Raw genomic sequence first — 17,552 nt, 5'->3', positions numbered from 1 at the left:
GTAACCTGCTTATTGCCTTGGAAGAGATGTGGTGCCCACCTGCGACAGTGGCCAATTTGAGCAGTTGCTATTTTGTTCTTGGAGCTCTGTGCATAGCAGCGGATGAGCCTTTAGCTGCAAGGGTAAATAAGCATCTTTTCAAAGACAGTGCTGCAAAGACTTTACCAGATATGGAATGCTTAAATTTGGTCTAGTGTGTCAAATAGCATTGGTTTAAATGCAATAACCAGGATAATTTTGATAGAAGTGTGCAACCAAATTACTGTTCCCATTCAGTGAAATTAGAGACATCATGTATTAAATGAAAGTTTGTCAGCAATGTGATGAAGTGCATAGTTTATTTGCTGTAACTAGACCATTTCAAACCTCAAAAACTGATTGTGTGAGACACAAATCTTTTATATTTTCTAGTAGCACATCTTGTCTAATTTCTTTCCTCCCCTATTGAAAACACCAGAAGAATCAGGACAAATATGTAATACTTTCATCTTATTCAGCTAATGCTTAAAGGTGGGAGTGTTGATTTGTATTTTTTCCCTAGAAAGCTCTTGTACACATGCTTTTTGGTTTTAAAAATGCTTGTTTTTAAAAATAGTTGACTAATATTTGTGTCAATGAATTTATGCTAACCATTCTTTATAAAAAGAAAATACTCCTTGGAAGTTCAAGTGCCCTCCTTTATTATAGCATATGTACATATTCTATGTTGGTACCTCAGTTATATTACTACTTAGCTGACTAATTACAAGGCTTAATTTCTTCTTACAGAGCAACTGCTTTTCTCATAATTGTTGGGAAGAATTTAATTCTTCTATTTTCTCACGAGATGATAGAATAAATAGTGAAAGAAAATCTGTTGATTGTTGCTACATCTGTCTCATGCTGGCACTTAACACTGCCTTCCATCCACTAAATACTTTGCAGTTTGTTTCTTGATCACAGTAGTGTGAAGCAGGTGTGTATTCTCACAGCCACAACAGCAGAGATCTTTCCCATGAAAGGCTGCAGATTATATTTTCCCACTAACACTGTTTGAATCCATTCGTGTAATATGACATGTAATATCTTATGCTGGTTTGTGCTGAATTTATTTTTCATTATGTTGTCCAGTTTGCTAATTTAATTAAGCCTTTCTCAATTGGGTTTTGTAATCCACTGTAAAAATGACCGTCAGCAAACTTGACTTGAGTATAGAAACATCTTACACATATATGCAATTTAAAGAAGAATTTAGATTGGAAAATGTGTGTGGAGATTTTTGGCTTCTCTGCAAGGCTTAGGTTGCTCAGGGCTATGTCAGCTTTCCTTGAAATCTGGGTTACAAGACACACAGAACCAATATTGTAAAGTCTCTTGCAACAGTGTTGTAACTCACCTTTTAATTAGGCTTTAGTCAACTCTTGCCCTTCACAAACTGAGAAATTTATGAAAACATCTTGTAGGTAGAGGAACAGTTAAAATTTCACCTTCTGAAGTAATGTGATTGTAGTTTCTACTTTGATGTAGCTGAAATAGCAATGTTAATGTCATGTCTAATTAGTAATGCCTGAAAAATCAGTGGAAAACAGGTTCATGATAGTGATTAGGGTATGCATTAATTGTATGGAGTTAATGAATTTGATTTTTCTTTCAAATACCTAAATAAAATATTTCAGACATGGAAGCTGTACAACCCTCAAAAATAGTGGTTTTAGTTTTAATTGCACTGTACTTTGTTTTGGGTCACTAGAGAGTTTGTGCAGTACCTCAGGTAGAGTCTAACATGTTTTTGAAAAATTGCTGCTTCAGTTCAATATAAAATCACACCTTGCAACTCAAGGGACACAGAACATATCATCTGATAGTGAGGAAATAATCCTGAGATTCATTGATTATCAAACCCGGTAGGCGTGTGCACAAACAGTTTACATAAATTGTAACGAGGGCTCACTGGTTTTCTCAGTTTTAAAGAAAACTAGTACAAGACACAAGGTAGGTGAAAAGTGTCCTCTTACCTATTGTCATTTGTATTTCCAAATTCATTTTGCACTCTGTGACTAATGACATTGGTCAGATTCCACTCAAATAGATCTGTTCCCTCAGATAGTGCATTAATAATGCATGTGCATTAAGCTTTCTTCAGAGAGAATATTTGAGCTCTGACATATTGAACACTGACATATTAAATTAAAGCTTCCTTATCAGAGCACCTTAAAAGCCTTAAGATGTCTGCTGCATTTTTCAAATAACCTGCAGAGGTGTTTCACTTGTACCAACCTCACACAGGTTACCAAAGCAATAAACATACATGTCTGCCTGGGGTTTTTTCATCAGTATAAGTATTGCAGTACTACAAAAATGAATGCCAAGTTCACGTCTATGAAAGAAGAATGCTTGCCTGTTCTTTGTTGTGACTCCAGTTGGTTTTAATCAAATATTTTTCAGGGTGATAAGCAATCATTCACAACATATTTATAGTTGTAAAATTTCTTTAGATTATTCCAGACACAGCAAAAACAGTGTGAAGATGCTAGATATGATTAAGAGCACAGTGCAAAATGTGAAAGCAAACCAGAATTTATGAAAAGAGTGGGTAAACAGCGGAAGATGATAAATATACTTTGATATTATGTCTTCCAGTTCACAAAAACCAAAAATATCCCAACCCTTAAGTTTTTACAACTTACCTCACAGTATCGGAAGAATATTACTATAAAAATTAGTGCTTCTTAAAATTCAGTGCAATAAATTTGTAGTGACACTACATCATAAAAAGAAAGTACTGCCATCTTAATATTGGCCTATTTTTCTGCAAGGAGTTTTTTTTAGTGTTAAAATATGGAATGCTGCATTACACATTTGTCTTGATACTCAGGTTATATGAATAGATGTCGTAGCTTCTCCCTGTAAACCAATGCTGCCTTTTCCTTAGCACATATAGGTATTTCTCCAATAATTTGCAAGTTAATGGCTGTATAAATCCTGTCTTTTCAGTTTTTGACTCCAAAACACAGACTTGTCTTCAGTTAGATGTAAATATGATAAAATATTTAAAGCTTATCAATGCAAGCAACATGGTAAATTTGGATTTGTAAGAGTTAGAACTTTCACAGATAAGATTCAGCCAGTGAATATAAAAGTATGTAAAGTATATGGATGCTTTTGATTTGCAAATGCTGATGTGTGACAGAGCTTTGTTCCTATCAGGTCGTGTTCAAAAATGTTATACAGGAATAGATTAGCTCAAAGCAGTTCACCTCCCTCCCATGCTTTTTGGGGAAGTAGACTGATAAAGAAAAAGGAAAACCATTATCTTTTTTGAAACAATGCAGTATGTTTCCAAAAAGTTAACAAGATAATTTCCTTGATCTCAAAAAAGCCACTCATCATATGATCAAATAAGCATATTTCCTAGCAAATTCTTAGAAGTTGCGTGTTCTTGATCAAAAGCACAATTTACTTGTGATATGGTTAATTTAATTTTATAACATGCCTTCTTGATGATGACTCTTTGATGTGACAAACCAGAATGTTTGAGTATTAGCATATGGAGAATTGATTGATTGATTACTTCAGTAAATAGCATTTTCAAAGATGACTCTGAAATATAACAGCCGAGCTGGAACAGAGAAAATGAATTAGCTGAAAGTAATCAGCATTGCTCCTGAGAAGAGAAGGTAAAAAGGGAGCTGCAAATCATCCTCTAGTGAGAGTATCCCTTAGGAATGCCTTATTTATTTTTTTTTTCATTTTTTGTACATAACAAAATCCTTGTAAAGACTCAAAAAGGAATACTTATTTTTATTTTACATATTTGTAAATTACAGTAATTTCACGACTAAGGCGCACCGGATTATAAGGCGCACTTCGGGTATCGGCAAATTTCGCAACTTTGTACATTATATAAGGCGCACTGGACTATAAGACACAATTTTTTTTTGCAGTGAAGATCCATACCGTGCGCAACAAAGTAACTAATTAGTAATGGAATCGTACGATTGTGGGGTTTACTGGCAGGTGCTCAATTTGCAAACATTTTTCACAGATTGGTGTGTAACCTTTAGACGCAGCCCCAGGTGCCCTCCCCATGCCGCAGGCCCCGGCACTCCCGCCTCCCGCCCGGCACTGGCTGGCACAGCTTGGCTTGTGGCTCAGCTTGCACTTCTGGGTTGGCAAATTTCCAAACTTTGTCCGTTTATAAGGTGCACTGGATTTTAAGGCGCACTTCTGGGTTTCGATCAAAATTTTAGTCAAAAGGGTGCATCTTACAGTAGTGAAATTACTGTACTTATTTGTGCTCAAAATTTTGAAAGGAGGTCACTTTGGCACAAACTAGGAATTTTAACGTAAAATGTTTTAATAAATAATTTTTGGTAGCAACTAATATCTTAGAAATACTTACATTTTCTGGGTTTACTGATGCATTTTCTGCAGTGATGCCAATTCTTTATACAATAAATAAATCTAGAATGAAAATTTTCAGTATGCAGAGGTATTAACCTGTGCCATTTTCTTTACGAGCTATAGTGCATCAGTGCATCATCAGATTTCATATCACATACGCTTGAATATCATCTTCAGCAGTTCGTACTCAGCCTGTCCATAATTCTGAACAATTCTGTATGGAGCATTTTAAATTATTATAAGCATAACATGGACTGTAGAATAACATCAGCTCTGAAATGCAAAGGTCTAACTTGAGGTTGAGAGTTGAGGAGAGTTCAAGGTATGGAGTTTTATCTGAACTCCCTGTAGTATTTCTTCTTTTAATACTTAAAACAATTGCAGACTCTTTATCTGGTACATCTCCTTATTTGTTATGCCTCTGGTCTCACAGTTGGGCATACATGCATTAACCTCCAAAGCCAAGTTTTAATCAAGTGAGATGGCTATTCAGTTTCAAATATAATGCATTTCCAAAATGATGGACATTTTTCAAGCATGTACATACAACTGGACTCTGCATAATTTCTTGTGACACGATTGCTTTTCTTGAAGAGACTAAGGTGGGAAAATGATCTTTGAGACTTGACCTAAATAGTATTTCTGTGAAAAGAAGTCAAACCCCAAAATAAGGAGTATCATTAGAACTTCCTAGCATGTTTTTCCCTTCTGGGGAGAACTGTCAATCCCAAAGGGTGGGCAGGCAGCTGTCTCACTGTAATGTTATGCAGAGCCCATGGCTGCTCAACAGCCTGTTCCCAACCCAAGAAATTGCTACTGTTTCATGTTACTCAGAAAACTACTGTGGGATTGCTGCTGGGGGAAGAGAAGGTTTCTCTTCTCTCCAAGATGCCAGTGCCACTGAGCTGTGGCAGACTGGAGGAATGTCTCTGGACCCAGGTGATTGCTGAGAGGTTTATCATCAGTCCTCCTAGAATGACTTGATTCAGTCAATGTTTACAAGGCTCTGTATTTAACAGCAGTGATCTACCCAAGGGTATCTGGCACAACACCTGCTCTTTCTTGCTGATACCCTCTTGTTTTGCAGCCAATTCACTTTTGAAAGGAACTTTCTTGATCTGTTTGCAAAGGGTTACTTTTGCATTTCTCTGTGTGAAACATTCATTCCTTGTTTTCCTATAGATGCTGTGATGTACTTCTTGTGTGCATATATCTGAGGAATATCAAACTTTTTCAGAGGATTTTTTTTCCCTCCTGTAAACATTTTCCTTGCCAGTTTAAGAAGAAAAACAAATTTAGTTTAAAAATACCTGAAGTTTGGGAGAGAGAAGTTGAGTTTTTAATTAAGTACTCCAGAGCAGCAATTTTTCAACATTAATTGAATTGTTTGTAGTGGGTTTAAGCAACACCTTTTCAGTGGCCTAGACCTGGGGAGGTGGGATATCTGTAGAGGTCTTAATTGCTGAAGTCAAGCTGGTATTGAAAAGCTGCCAGGGAAGCAATTAAAAGAAATGGCCCTCAAAATACAGCAAGAGAGAACTGGTCACTAGTGGAGGACAGCACTGGACCTTGCAGATTGTTTAAACTACAGTTTCTAATTGGTAGCATTAAACACAATGGTAAATAGATTTATCAGAAAAGAAAGAAGTATTTTCCTTTGTACTGTGTTCTGAAGTCTCCCTCCTTTAATTCCTTGCTGGAGGTGAAGGCCATAAAACGGTAGATTTGTAGTGGTCTCTGCTGCTAAATAGCTTCTTGTTCCTCCTTGTTGCTTGTTTTGTGCTGAGATTGACATTCCTAACCGGGAGCCAAAGACTCCATATCCTATTTGTTTCTACTCTTTGCATTTTCATAATGCCACTTTTTCTCTTTTGTGCACTCCTTTTCTGTAAAGGCCCTGTGGTTTGCATTTTATTAATTTCCTATTTAATATTTAAAGTTGCTGTAAGGATTTAATTAATCTAACAAACACAATACTTCATTTTATTCCTTGATTATATTTCTGTTAGATTTGGCAACCAGTAAGCTTTCAGTAGTATGTCCATGCAAGACAAACATAAGACAATAGTTCTTGGTGTCCAAGGCTAACACTGAAATATCTGAAGTGCTACATATTCAAGGAAAGATGTACTCAGTATAGAGAAATTGATAATATGAGACGATAAGACTTTTAAAATATTTTATAGATTTAGAAATATGTCCTTTCTGGAAATGAAGACTTAATGGGATTAATGGGATTTTAATTTATTTTCCACCTGGGAAAATAGGAGGAAAGGGGCTATGTAATAAGCTATCTCTCAGCCTTTTATTATTAGTAATATATATATAGCCTTTATTGATTCTCTTGGGAAACATCTGTAGTAATTACATATTTTGTAGAAAAGATTGAGTTTTGTGGCTGAATGTTTAGTGGTTTTCCTGGTGCATTTTATTTTGTAAGCCGTACCTGTGTAGAGGAAGTTTAACAGACCATAGAAGAAAGTATAATTGTGCCTACCCCCTGAAGATGATGTAATTTATTTGTTTATTCCAGCCTGTTGTGGAAGGTACTCTGTATAGTTTTCCTTGTAGGAAGCAAGCATGAATGTAAGAATGCTGATAAAACCCTAAATTGTTGCTATAAGAGAGCCAAATGCCTGTGGTATTCTACTGCTCCTCAGACGCATTCTGATTTAAATGTCTTCTCATCAGAATATGGTTTTGATTAAGTAAGGAAATTACAGGAACAATTCTTATCTAAGTTGTGTGATACTAATGATGTAGACTTCATATACACCTTGGTAACACTTTAGATCAAAGATAATCAGATTAGTAAAATGGGGCATAGAATTTACACATTTGGATATGTCAAGATTGTCAAGGTTCATTGGGGTTTTTTTTTTTGCTTACGCGTTAGTCTTTTGATTGTGACATGTTTGTGTTTGGAGGATTAAGCATGAGTTTTAAGTCTTTGATGTGTTATCCCAGCCGCTAGTGTGAGAAAATTGTAGTTTAAACTGTTTCTTTTTTTAATATAAATATTTTTGGTTTTTTGAGGCAGGATTGTCAAGAGAATTTATTCCTTATTCTATAGACATAGGAATAAGCACCTAGACATCTTGTCTGACAAGACAATTTTGGGTTATCTATATCATTAGTCTGTGGTCAGCTGTGCCATTAATCTAGCCCAAGATGATTACTGGAATGGATTTTGGCTGCAGAAGCTTGTGGGGGATGGTTGATAACATGACACGTCCTGACACCATTTATAAAGGTGTTGCATTATGTGGGTGGGATGAGATTGGCCTGTGATCAATTTACTCTTCTGAAAAGAACAAGCTAGTAGAAAGAAGTGGCGCTGCAAATGTGGAGAGAATATTTTTAGGAAGGGAGTATTTCATATGCACAAGGAGTGCTCCAAAGGCTGATCATATGAAGGGCAATTGAATAAGATACCTGGGTAACTCTTTTCTACACAGAACTTTCAAAACTTTAAGATAGAGGGGCTGCTTAGAGATGGAGGACTGAAGAAGATGGTCATTCTGTCCCTGGAACTGTGGCTCCTGTAGCTTGTGCAGAACAAGAATTACGTGTCCAAGTGACAGAGACTCATGAAGATAATGCACCTGCAGGTCTCTGGGTTGGTGGTGTAGCAGTGAATTGGTCCCAGTGGGACTAATATTCTGTAAGTAAATTGGAAGGAGAAAGCTTTGCTCAGAAGGCTCAGGGGCAGCCCAAGGACATTGCAGTAGTGACTGGAGTAAATCTGGTTATGGGGTTCCAGCACTGTGCAGGAGGGGGCATTTGTGGTTGTCCCTTATAAAACCTCTGGTGCTGAATTGAGGAGAGAATTGGAAAAATTCTCCTAATAACAGATTCACATTGACATTTTGTCTCTGCTAGAATGGGGAAGTTAAAACTGCCTGGGGAAAAAGTAGAAGGGACAAAGGAAAACTACTTTTCCCTCCCCACATTGCTGTTGCTCATAAAAATAAGAGTTTTGCAATAAAATGAGGAACATGTTCTCTGTCACTATTTACTTCAGATTAAGTATTTCTGGTGTATGTGTGACTTCCTGCTCTGGTCACTCATCAAGCTTGTTTGACAGCAGAAATAGAAAATACATTTCTTTTGCTGCCTGAGGCACCCCATAATAGTAGTGGTTGTGGTAGGAGGGACTGAGGAGTCTGCAGAAGGGCTTGGCTGTCTCACTTTGACGGTGAAGGAACCCAGTGTAAGACCCAAAATAAATTTTGTTAATTGCTTCAATACATTTGAATTTTGCTAACAACCGTGTCTGGGTTTCTTTTTCTGGTCTCCAACAAGAAACCTTCTAAAGAGGAAAATTAGGCTTAAAATTAATATTGACATAAATACTCATTTTTTTTTTTCTGTCTTGCGATATGCCTACAAGTTTGGAAGTAGAAGAGAAAAGAAGATTCGAGAAGGATGAAATGTTCTCTTTACTGTGTTGTGAGACCTCTGCTGTCTCTTCTGAGGGTATCAGTGTAAAGCTTCCATGCTGTAACCAAAAGAGCATCTTTATGGTTAGACATGGCTCTGAAAAGTTGTATGCTATGCCATGACTATTTCACATTATCAGCTTTATTTGCTGTATTTGAAAACTCAAATCATAGCATGTGATATTCAGTTTGAAATGTTTTGTGGAAAAAAATCTTCCTATGATGCTTGTGGTATTTGGACTTAGTCACAGATGTGTTGTGTTAATCTCTAGTTGGAAACTTTTGCATATGAATCAAGTTGGGATTTTTGAGTTGTATTTGATTTTGCAAAATTGATGTATTGAAAACTAAAATATCCAACCCCTAGATTAATTAAGTTTCTGACTTTACATTTAAAGGTTTGCTGTTCCATACATGCTGCTATAGATAGTGCATCATCTCAGGCTTGTCTGATGTGATGTGTGATGGGACTACAGAAACTGGATTTACTGTAATGCAACATTACTGATCTGGTTGCAGAATGTGCATGAGTTTTCCAGCCCAGTAACACTGCACTAAATGTTCTTCTACAAAGCTTTCCTTATTCTACCTCTGCATTTGCAGTAGACAGCACACATGGCTTTTGTTTTTCTGGGTTTTGTTGTATCACTAATTATCTTCCCATATTGTGCTTCACTTTACAGCATTCTGTCTCCAGAGTAAGCATACATTTTCTAACTTTGCACTTCTTTTCAAATATTGCTCTTAATATAAAGAAGAATGAATACAGTGTATCATCCTTGTTCCATTAATAGGAGGTAGATTTTGAGTAGTTCATGCACTTCAATCTTTGTGGAAGATAGCCTGAGAGAAGAATGAAAGAGAATTTTACATATGGAAGAAAGTTGTGTAGTCACATCCATGTGTTAAACTACTGTCTGTATGAGGTTTTAATTTTTTTTTCTTTTGATCCACTTATGCTTATTATTTTTGAAGATTGATTCTGTTAAAATTAAATGAATTAATTTCTTCTTTGGCTTGTTCTTGAAAAATGGTCAGGTTGTTAGCTTTAATTTGATATGCTTTCAATCTCACAAGTCTTGCACTTTTGGCTTATACTTTGAACATAGTTCAGCAAGACGTTCTGGCCTGAACCGATTGGTCAGTAAAAATGAGCTTTTGTTGGGAGTGAAGTACGCAGCTTGTTCTAGGGATTTTTCAGGATTGCTTGGAGTATAGCCCAAGAAGTTTTGGCAGCCCTCTGGCAGATGCATTTTGAAATGCAGGCTGCACCTAGTTAAGAGCTAAAAAATAATAATTCCTTTTCTCCTGGTTTAAAAATTTCTTCACTTTATGAGATTAATTCTATCCTGCTACTGTACCTTCCTGCTGTGGATGGGTAGTATGCACACCTGTTTTGGTCAGTGGAAGTTGTGGAGTTGACATTTTGCATGTTAGAGCAGAAAGAGAGACACAAGTGAGGTAGTTAAAACAGTATTGAATAGCAAAATTCCTTTTTCCTTTTTTGAGTACAGTTTCATTTTTGGCATGTTAATTTTCAGCAGGTGGATTTGAAGATTGACCTTTCTGACACTGGGTACTTAAACAGATTCTTTGAATGGTTTGTTGTAAGCCTTTTAATTCTATCCAAGAGAGAATGATGCTTGGATGGTTATCTGTGTTTCATTGCAGTTGTGGCTGCTCCATGTTTTAGTCTGGAAGTTATTTATAGTACATAAAAATAAAACTTATAAGTATCTTCAACTTTAATGGAAGAATATATAATTTTCTATGTCAGAAAAAGCTTCTGATTTTTCCTTTGAGTACTGTAAATTCTTGCATTCCTGCCCTCACGGTTTTTTTCCCCTATTTTAATTCCTATGCGTTATGTCTTGCTATGTTTTTGATAGAAAAATGCCAGAAATTTATGGAGGCCTAAACATTCTAATATAAATAATAGTAAAAAATTCCCTAACCCTTACTATATATATTTTTTCTTGTGTGATACAGTCTAGATTAATATTAGGTTCTGTACCTAGCATTTCAGCATTACTGATTTTGACAGTTAAACTAACTTGGGGATCTTATTGAATTAAAAAAAAAAAAAGAAATACATTGAAGATGCATGTTCTCCTATTCACTATTGGATATGGGACAGCTGGAAGAAAAAATTGAATAGATTACTTACTAAAACTTAAATCTGAAAACAGTCACTGGTACAACAAATGATGAGTGGGTCACATTTAAACTGTGCTCCTGCTTTTAAAAGGGATCAGTAGGGAAGGTAAATAAAACGCAAGTACAGTAATGGACCAGTGCTTTGTACATAAATCTGATCTTTGGAAATAAGTCTGCTAGTAGTGTGTTGGTATCTTGGCATTCTGAATAGTAATCTTTTATTTTGTTAAATTTACTGTGTGCGTCTATAGCTGTGGGAACTGTGCAACACATTTAAACAAGGCTAACCAAACCCTGGTGAATATTTTCTAATTGTTTTGAAAGCACTTAGTTTATCCAGTATATTGCTGCATAGTTATGACCTAACTAAATTTACTGCTAATGTCTTCAAATATGATACTTCTCAGGCTGTGAGCTGCTTTTCCTTGTGCAGTCACATAATAAAATATTGTTGAGAATTTCCTAGTTACTCAAACAAGAATAAAAACCAGATGTTTAGTTTTCTATTTATTGTGACAGCTAAGGTAGTTATATGGTATATTTAAGAAGTCTGCATAGTACCATAATTCAGATTTCATTTTGAGGTGTTTGGTAAAGTCCATACTTCTGGTTCTTGTCAGTGAATAACATTAAAGTCTAAATAAGCTAGTTGTTTGTGGATTAAGATTTCCTGCTGTGAATGTTGTCTCATGTTCTAGATTTCATTTAATGCATATTTTCAAATTTTGTTTTTAGGTCAAACATCCGGCCGGACTATGCAGATACAAGCTTTCATGAGTTCAAAATGCATACCTTCAGTCGGGTGACATCTTGCAAAGTCTGTCAGATGCTTCTGAGGTATTGTAAAAATCTTTGGGTGGTGGTCTCCCCCTTCCCTGTCCCTGCAAGATCAGGCTGGATGGGGCTTTGAAAGGTGTCTCTGTGCTTGGCAAAGAGTTTGGATAATCTTGAATGTCCGTTCCAACCCAAACCCTTCTATGGTTCTGTGTTGCTGATACACTGATAAATGAAGCCACAGCATTTAAGCAAGGGCATTTGAGTGTGGGTAATACCTTTGTTAAGCACAGGCATGGAATACATGGAAAAAATGAACTTCAGGTGTGTTCCTCCTTGTCATGCATTTTTTTTTTCCTTTAGCAGTGCTTTTCCTGACCAGTCAGACTGACCTGGATTTTCAGAGATTTGGGGTTTTTTTCAGTTTATTCTTTTCCTCCTCAATGCAATAAGGGCTAAGTGACTATGAACAGTGGTGCATACCTTCAAAACTTAAAAGTCATGAGGGCTGATTCCTGAGTTTGGAGCAGTGTAGTTGAGTTACTGGGTCTGCACCAACTGCTGTTGCTGAGGAGCAACTGTTGTGCGTTCAGGACACAGCACCCAGGATGCTGCCTGTTCTCCATGGGCTACCAACTGGGTGTTCCCAAGTGCCACCTTGTGGGACAGAGACAAGTAGAGGAATTAGCAGATCCAAATATTGCCTGAAGTGTTAATGATAAATGTTTTTTTTTTTTTTAAATGAACAAATTTAGAGTCAAGGATATTTGCCATATTGCCTCAAAACTACTTAATGCTTAAATATACATTTGAACTTGCAACTCTCTTGAGCTGGATCCTATTCTTCATGGTGCCTAGGCAAACTCCCACTGAGATGATGTGAAGCGTAGATCTGTAGTAGGATAGATGCATAATGGTACAATTTCAAGTGTACTGTTCCAAAGTAGCTTTGGATTACATTGGAATGGAGGTTATTATTCTACTAGTAGTCTGAAAGAACTGTCTGGTTGTGATTTTTAAATGGCTAGTAGTGACAGAAAGCAGATGAGCTGCTTGCTTGTCAGTTGCCACTTTTTCTCAGGCCTTTAAGGACTATCATTATGCAGAACAACAAATGACTTCTAATACCTTCTGCCATGTCTTTTATGTCCTTTATGTGTGGAATTTGTCACCTCTAATGTATCACTACCTAATTTTATTTTACAGGGGAACATTTTATCAAGGCTATTTATGTTCTAAGTGTGGAGCTGGAGCACACAAAGAATGTTTAGGAAGACTAGACAATTGTGGCAGGGCTAATTCAGGTGGTAAGTCATTTTTATTGTTAGAATACAATTTTTAATTAGGACATAAAACTTGCTAGATATAATTAAGGTTTAATTTACCTCTAATTTGTGTTTATTGTAACGTGCATACTTGTGAATCTACCATTTATAAGCACAATTAGGATTGCATTTAGGATTCATAGGGATTTTTATTGCTACTAAATTGAAATGTTCCAAAGCAGGAGAGAACTGTTACAGGTCAAACCAAATTTCTTCGTCAATGTCATATACAACAAGAAATTGCTCTCATATCGGTTGTGGATTGCTCATATGTAACACCTCCAGTACAACACATCATCTGTCATCCTTGTGCTTCTCTCTTTATGTCTATGTCAATTTTTGTATTTTCCTCTCAGTTCCTAAAGCTGTTTGTGTTGCCTCAGCTTCCTCTTTAATCTTTTTGGTTTCCATGGTTTCTGTCCACTCACAATATTCACAAAAAGGTGATTGATGGCTGTCTACTTCTCGCACCTAAGAACTATTTTTTTTCTTCTTTTAATCAGTTACTCTGTGAATTTCTTCCCTGGCCATTGTCACTTTGCACTTCCCTGTTCTGCTCTTTGGGACTTTAAGGAGTCTTTTGGTTTCAACTACCATTTGACTTCCCACAAATAACTCCAAAAATTTGACATCTTCCCATTCTGCTCAGTATTATACCTGTAAGTCTATTTCTGACATCTTCTGGATCTCCCATGCTAATGCTCAGTGTTAGTCCCCTCCCCCGGTGGGGAGTTTGTTACACTATTGCCACAGTCATATAATCCTGGTGCCATTTTTTACTCTTCCCTCTGTCCAGCTTCTCAAATGTTCTTTTTTCTACAGATTATTTTGAATTGCTGTTGTGTTTAGAAAAGAAAAGCTATTGGGAGCACATGATGATTTCTGGAAAGCAGAGTTTTATATGTTGGGGAAGTTTCTAGTTATGTATCATTCTCACTTCTCTAAAGTCTTTGCATTCCTTTTCAGAATTATTTCATATTAATTTGTGAAGTTTCTCTTGTCTCACATACTTCACATAAGCCACTACAACCTCTCCCCTTAGGTTATTTTCTTTTAGACATTAGTCTCTACAGTCTTTGTAAAGTGCTGTTGCAGAGATGCTCTCTCTCCCACTTTTGAATTACATGATGGCTTCATCCACTGCTCTTTATGAAACTGTTATTTCCAGATTTTGACTCCAGCTTGTTGTTCCTTTCAACATTGTATAAGCTTGTTTCTGTCTTTGTTCCTGTGTGCATTACTTCTGATTTCTTCTTGGCTTTTGGCTCTCTGTGCTAATTACCTGTCCCAGTCTTCCATGAAATCAAAAGGATGGCAGGCACTGATTTTTGCTGTAGTCAGTAAACCTTTTTTTCTTAGCTGCTTTTCTGTATTGGAGAATCCTCATGCTATCCTTCAAGTCTGAACTCTTTACAAATAATCATCTGTAGATTTAAAAACCATACAAGCAATCACAGTATTTGTGACTGAAACCCTTTTTGGAACACAGGCTTTTCACAGAACCTCCTGCAGATATTCTAAGGAAAATAAATATTTAAAATTGTCTTAAAATTGGAAAGTTTTAAAGCAATTACTTGCAATTAATAGAGTGGAAAAACAAACATATATTGTTCTTTACAAAAGAACTGTATTCTGTGATATAAACCACCCCTCCTTCTACTTTTTTCCTTTGTTTTGCTCCTTTTCTTTTAATCAGTTCTGTAGTTTTTATTTTAATTGGATAGCTGGCACCCCAGGAGGCAGAAGCTTGTCTTTCTGTTCTTCTGTAAATATCTGTGGACACATATGGTGCATCATGCATTAGTAAGAATGACCATAAATGCCTAGATAACAAAAGGTCTGATTTCTTTTAATTTTCCTGCACACTTAAGCAATGCTGTAGACTTGCTAGAGAGAATGGAATAACAACAATAGCAAATCACATTCCTCCTTCTTTGAAAGTGGAATAAATTATAATTTTAAAAATTCAAAGAAATAGAATGGTATTTTGGATTTTACTTTAAATCATGTTCCTGATGTTTGTAGAATTATGCTGTACTGAAATTGCAAGCAACTGGATTGCTAAGATCCTTTTTTGTGTTACATGTTTTGGTTAAACCCAGGTGTTTAACCCTCTGTCCTCTCTTCAAACTTCTCTCCCTCTCCCCTTCTCTTGCTGTCATAGAAGACAGCACAGTTGTATATCTCCCACCTACTCTTGAGGCAGAAATGCAGGAGGGACTGAGCTGTGTCTTTCCTTACACTCTGCTCTGTGATCCTGGCTACAAAAACCAACTCTAAACTGCAGCTCTTGCCATACTTCCCCTTGCTTTATCACACAAGGAGCATGAAAAGGACAAGGGATTTTGCTTACTTTGCTCAAAATGTGTCATCCCTCCTCCTGATAAAGGGACTTTGGCCGATGACTAGGAAAGAAAATCCTCAGGTTTTTCTCTACTGTTTTCCACTTCTACTCTTTATTTGCCTTTTAAAAGAAAGAAGTGTTGATTAAGCAGTGCTGGCCATTCATAATGTGCACAGACCAAGAAAAGATTAAAGAAGGAGTTTTACCAGTACCTGCTTCCCACAAAGGGATGAGACAATTCAGACTCTCTGAAATATTGGTTAGTGAAACTTGAATTGTTTTTTAAAGTTGTCCTTTAATTATTCCAGAGTTGAGAAATGCGGTCCCCCATAAGTTATCTTTCATGCCTGCCAAGCTATGAAGTGTTATTGAAGGAATGCAGACATAAAGATGTAATATAAAATGCAACATTTTTGCTGCACTTTATGGAAGAAGTATACTCTATAGGCGCAAAATTATAACATGCCTTTAATTTTGAATACTTTTCTTTTGAAATATTTAGAGAAATTAATTTATGGTAAATATAATATTTTTAGCAGTGTCATTTGCTGCTCCTGTGGGAAATGAGCAAAGGCTTGCACACCAGAAAATGCCTGGAACACTTATTGTATTGCTGTGTTTGGTGGGTTCTTTTGTTGTTTTGTTTTTTCACTCCCCACATTTTATTCTAGGGGACTATTACAGCCTTTTTCACATGGCATAATGTACATGAAACTGAATCATCCATTTAGGAAACTGGACATTACTGTTCCTCAGTCATGTGGTATTATGGCCACAGATATGGAATATGTCTATACATGTGTAGATATCTATATCTAATCTATATATCTATATCATATCTATAGATCATATCTATATATGTGTAGATGTATATATTTTCTGTTTAATCTGGTGTTCTGTCATTCTGCCAGTGCCATTTCAGATGCTTCACAGAAAAGTGCAGATCCTCTCTGTGGTGCACAGTGTCCAGGAATGATACTCCTTACTTGATCCTGTTAAACTTTCTTCCTTTATTTTTTGGTGTTTGAAGAGTTTTTACATCTTGTTAATGCTTTTGCATGTCTTCCCTATTTGGAAATGTCCCACTGCATTTTAGAGTGTCAGAACAGTGAGTTTTCTGTGAATATGTAGATGTGAATTTGGGCTTTTGTGAGAAGTCTTGACTAAACTGCTTCTCTATGATAGATTATTTTGACTTCTTAATAGTATATTCTCCACATAGAACAGTTTCAGTATTTTTATTATTTTTTTAATAAGTGTAATTTTTTCTGTGTTTCAAATAATTTTCATTCCTATTCTGTAGACCTCTTGTACTTCTAGGGGCTTATTTGTAAAAAGGTGATCTGAGTTCAAAGCACTAAAGTGGGAATATGCCATTAGGTTTCACAAAGGCATTTGAATTTTCCTCAGCATTTTCTGGTTTTGTAAAGTTTAAGACTGTTTTCTTTATAGACCCTGAGCAGATGTTTTTGCCAGCCTTTCTGAAATGATGCTTAGAACTTTCTTGAGTGGATTAAATCTTTTTAAATTTCCTTGCAAGTCACACTTTGTGAAAATTCAAAAGACAGACATCCGAAGATAGATGAAACGTTTTGAATGACAAAGTTATTAAGTGTCAGATTTAGATGATACACTTATGAGAGAAACATTGACAAAATCTGAAGATAAATTGCTGTGTTCTCATGCTATGCCTTATAGACAAACATATGCCAGTTCTTCAGATGTTTTGCTTCAAAGGCAGCCAGTTCAGCAGATTGTAGAAATTTTAGTGATAAAAGATGCAGAGTTAATCAGTTGAATTAATAAACAGAACAAAATGTTTGCATTTAGCCCTTGGGTTTTCTAGTTGCTGTTCCTGCCCCTGTTGCTGTAAATCAGCAGTACTGGTTGAAGTCTTCCATGCTTGTTTCTGTCATTATTGATTTAACCCTTTCTCCCCCCCCTTGAAATGCTGTCTTGTACATCCTCAAATAGTCCTCTACATTTTAATGTATTTTACTTTTCTGCCCTATTACTTAATCTTTCTGTCATTCAGGAACCTTGCTAATATTCTGATGAATTTCTTTGAGTCTGATTGCATGATATTAAACAGACTGTATGAAATTCTTGAACACAAGGATTAGAAAA

At 36.2% G+C, this 17,552-nt stretch overlaps 1 protein-coding gene across 2 annotated transcripts in view; it reads left to right on the top strand.

Moving 5' to 3' along the window:
• VAV3 (vav guanine nucleotide exchange factor 3) overlaps positions 1 to 17,552 on the top strand; it is a 149,855-nt gene that overhangs the window by 74,055 nt on the left and 58,248 nt on the right. For both annotated transcript variants that reach the window (XM_033067481.1, XM_033067480.1), the window contains exons 16-17: positions 11,718 to 11,819; positions 12,963 to 13,063. In XM_033067481.1, coding sequence (XP_032923372.1) covers positions 11,718 to 11,819; positions 12,963 to 13,063 — 203 coding nt within the window. The remainder of the gene's footprint in view (positions 1 to 11,717; positions 11,820 to 12,962; positions 13,064 to 17,552) is intronic.

Source organism: Catharus ustulatus, chromosome 9 (genome assembly GCF_009819885.2).
Source record: "Catharus ustulatus isolate bCatUst1 chromosome 9, bCatUst1.pri.v2, whole genome shotgun sequence".
Lineage (NCBI taxonomy): Eukaryota > Metazoa > Chordata > Aves > Passeriformes > Turdidae > Catharus > Catharus ustulatus.
This window is presented reverse-complemented; position numbering and strand designations above follow the sequence as displayed.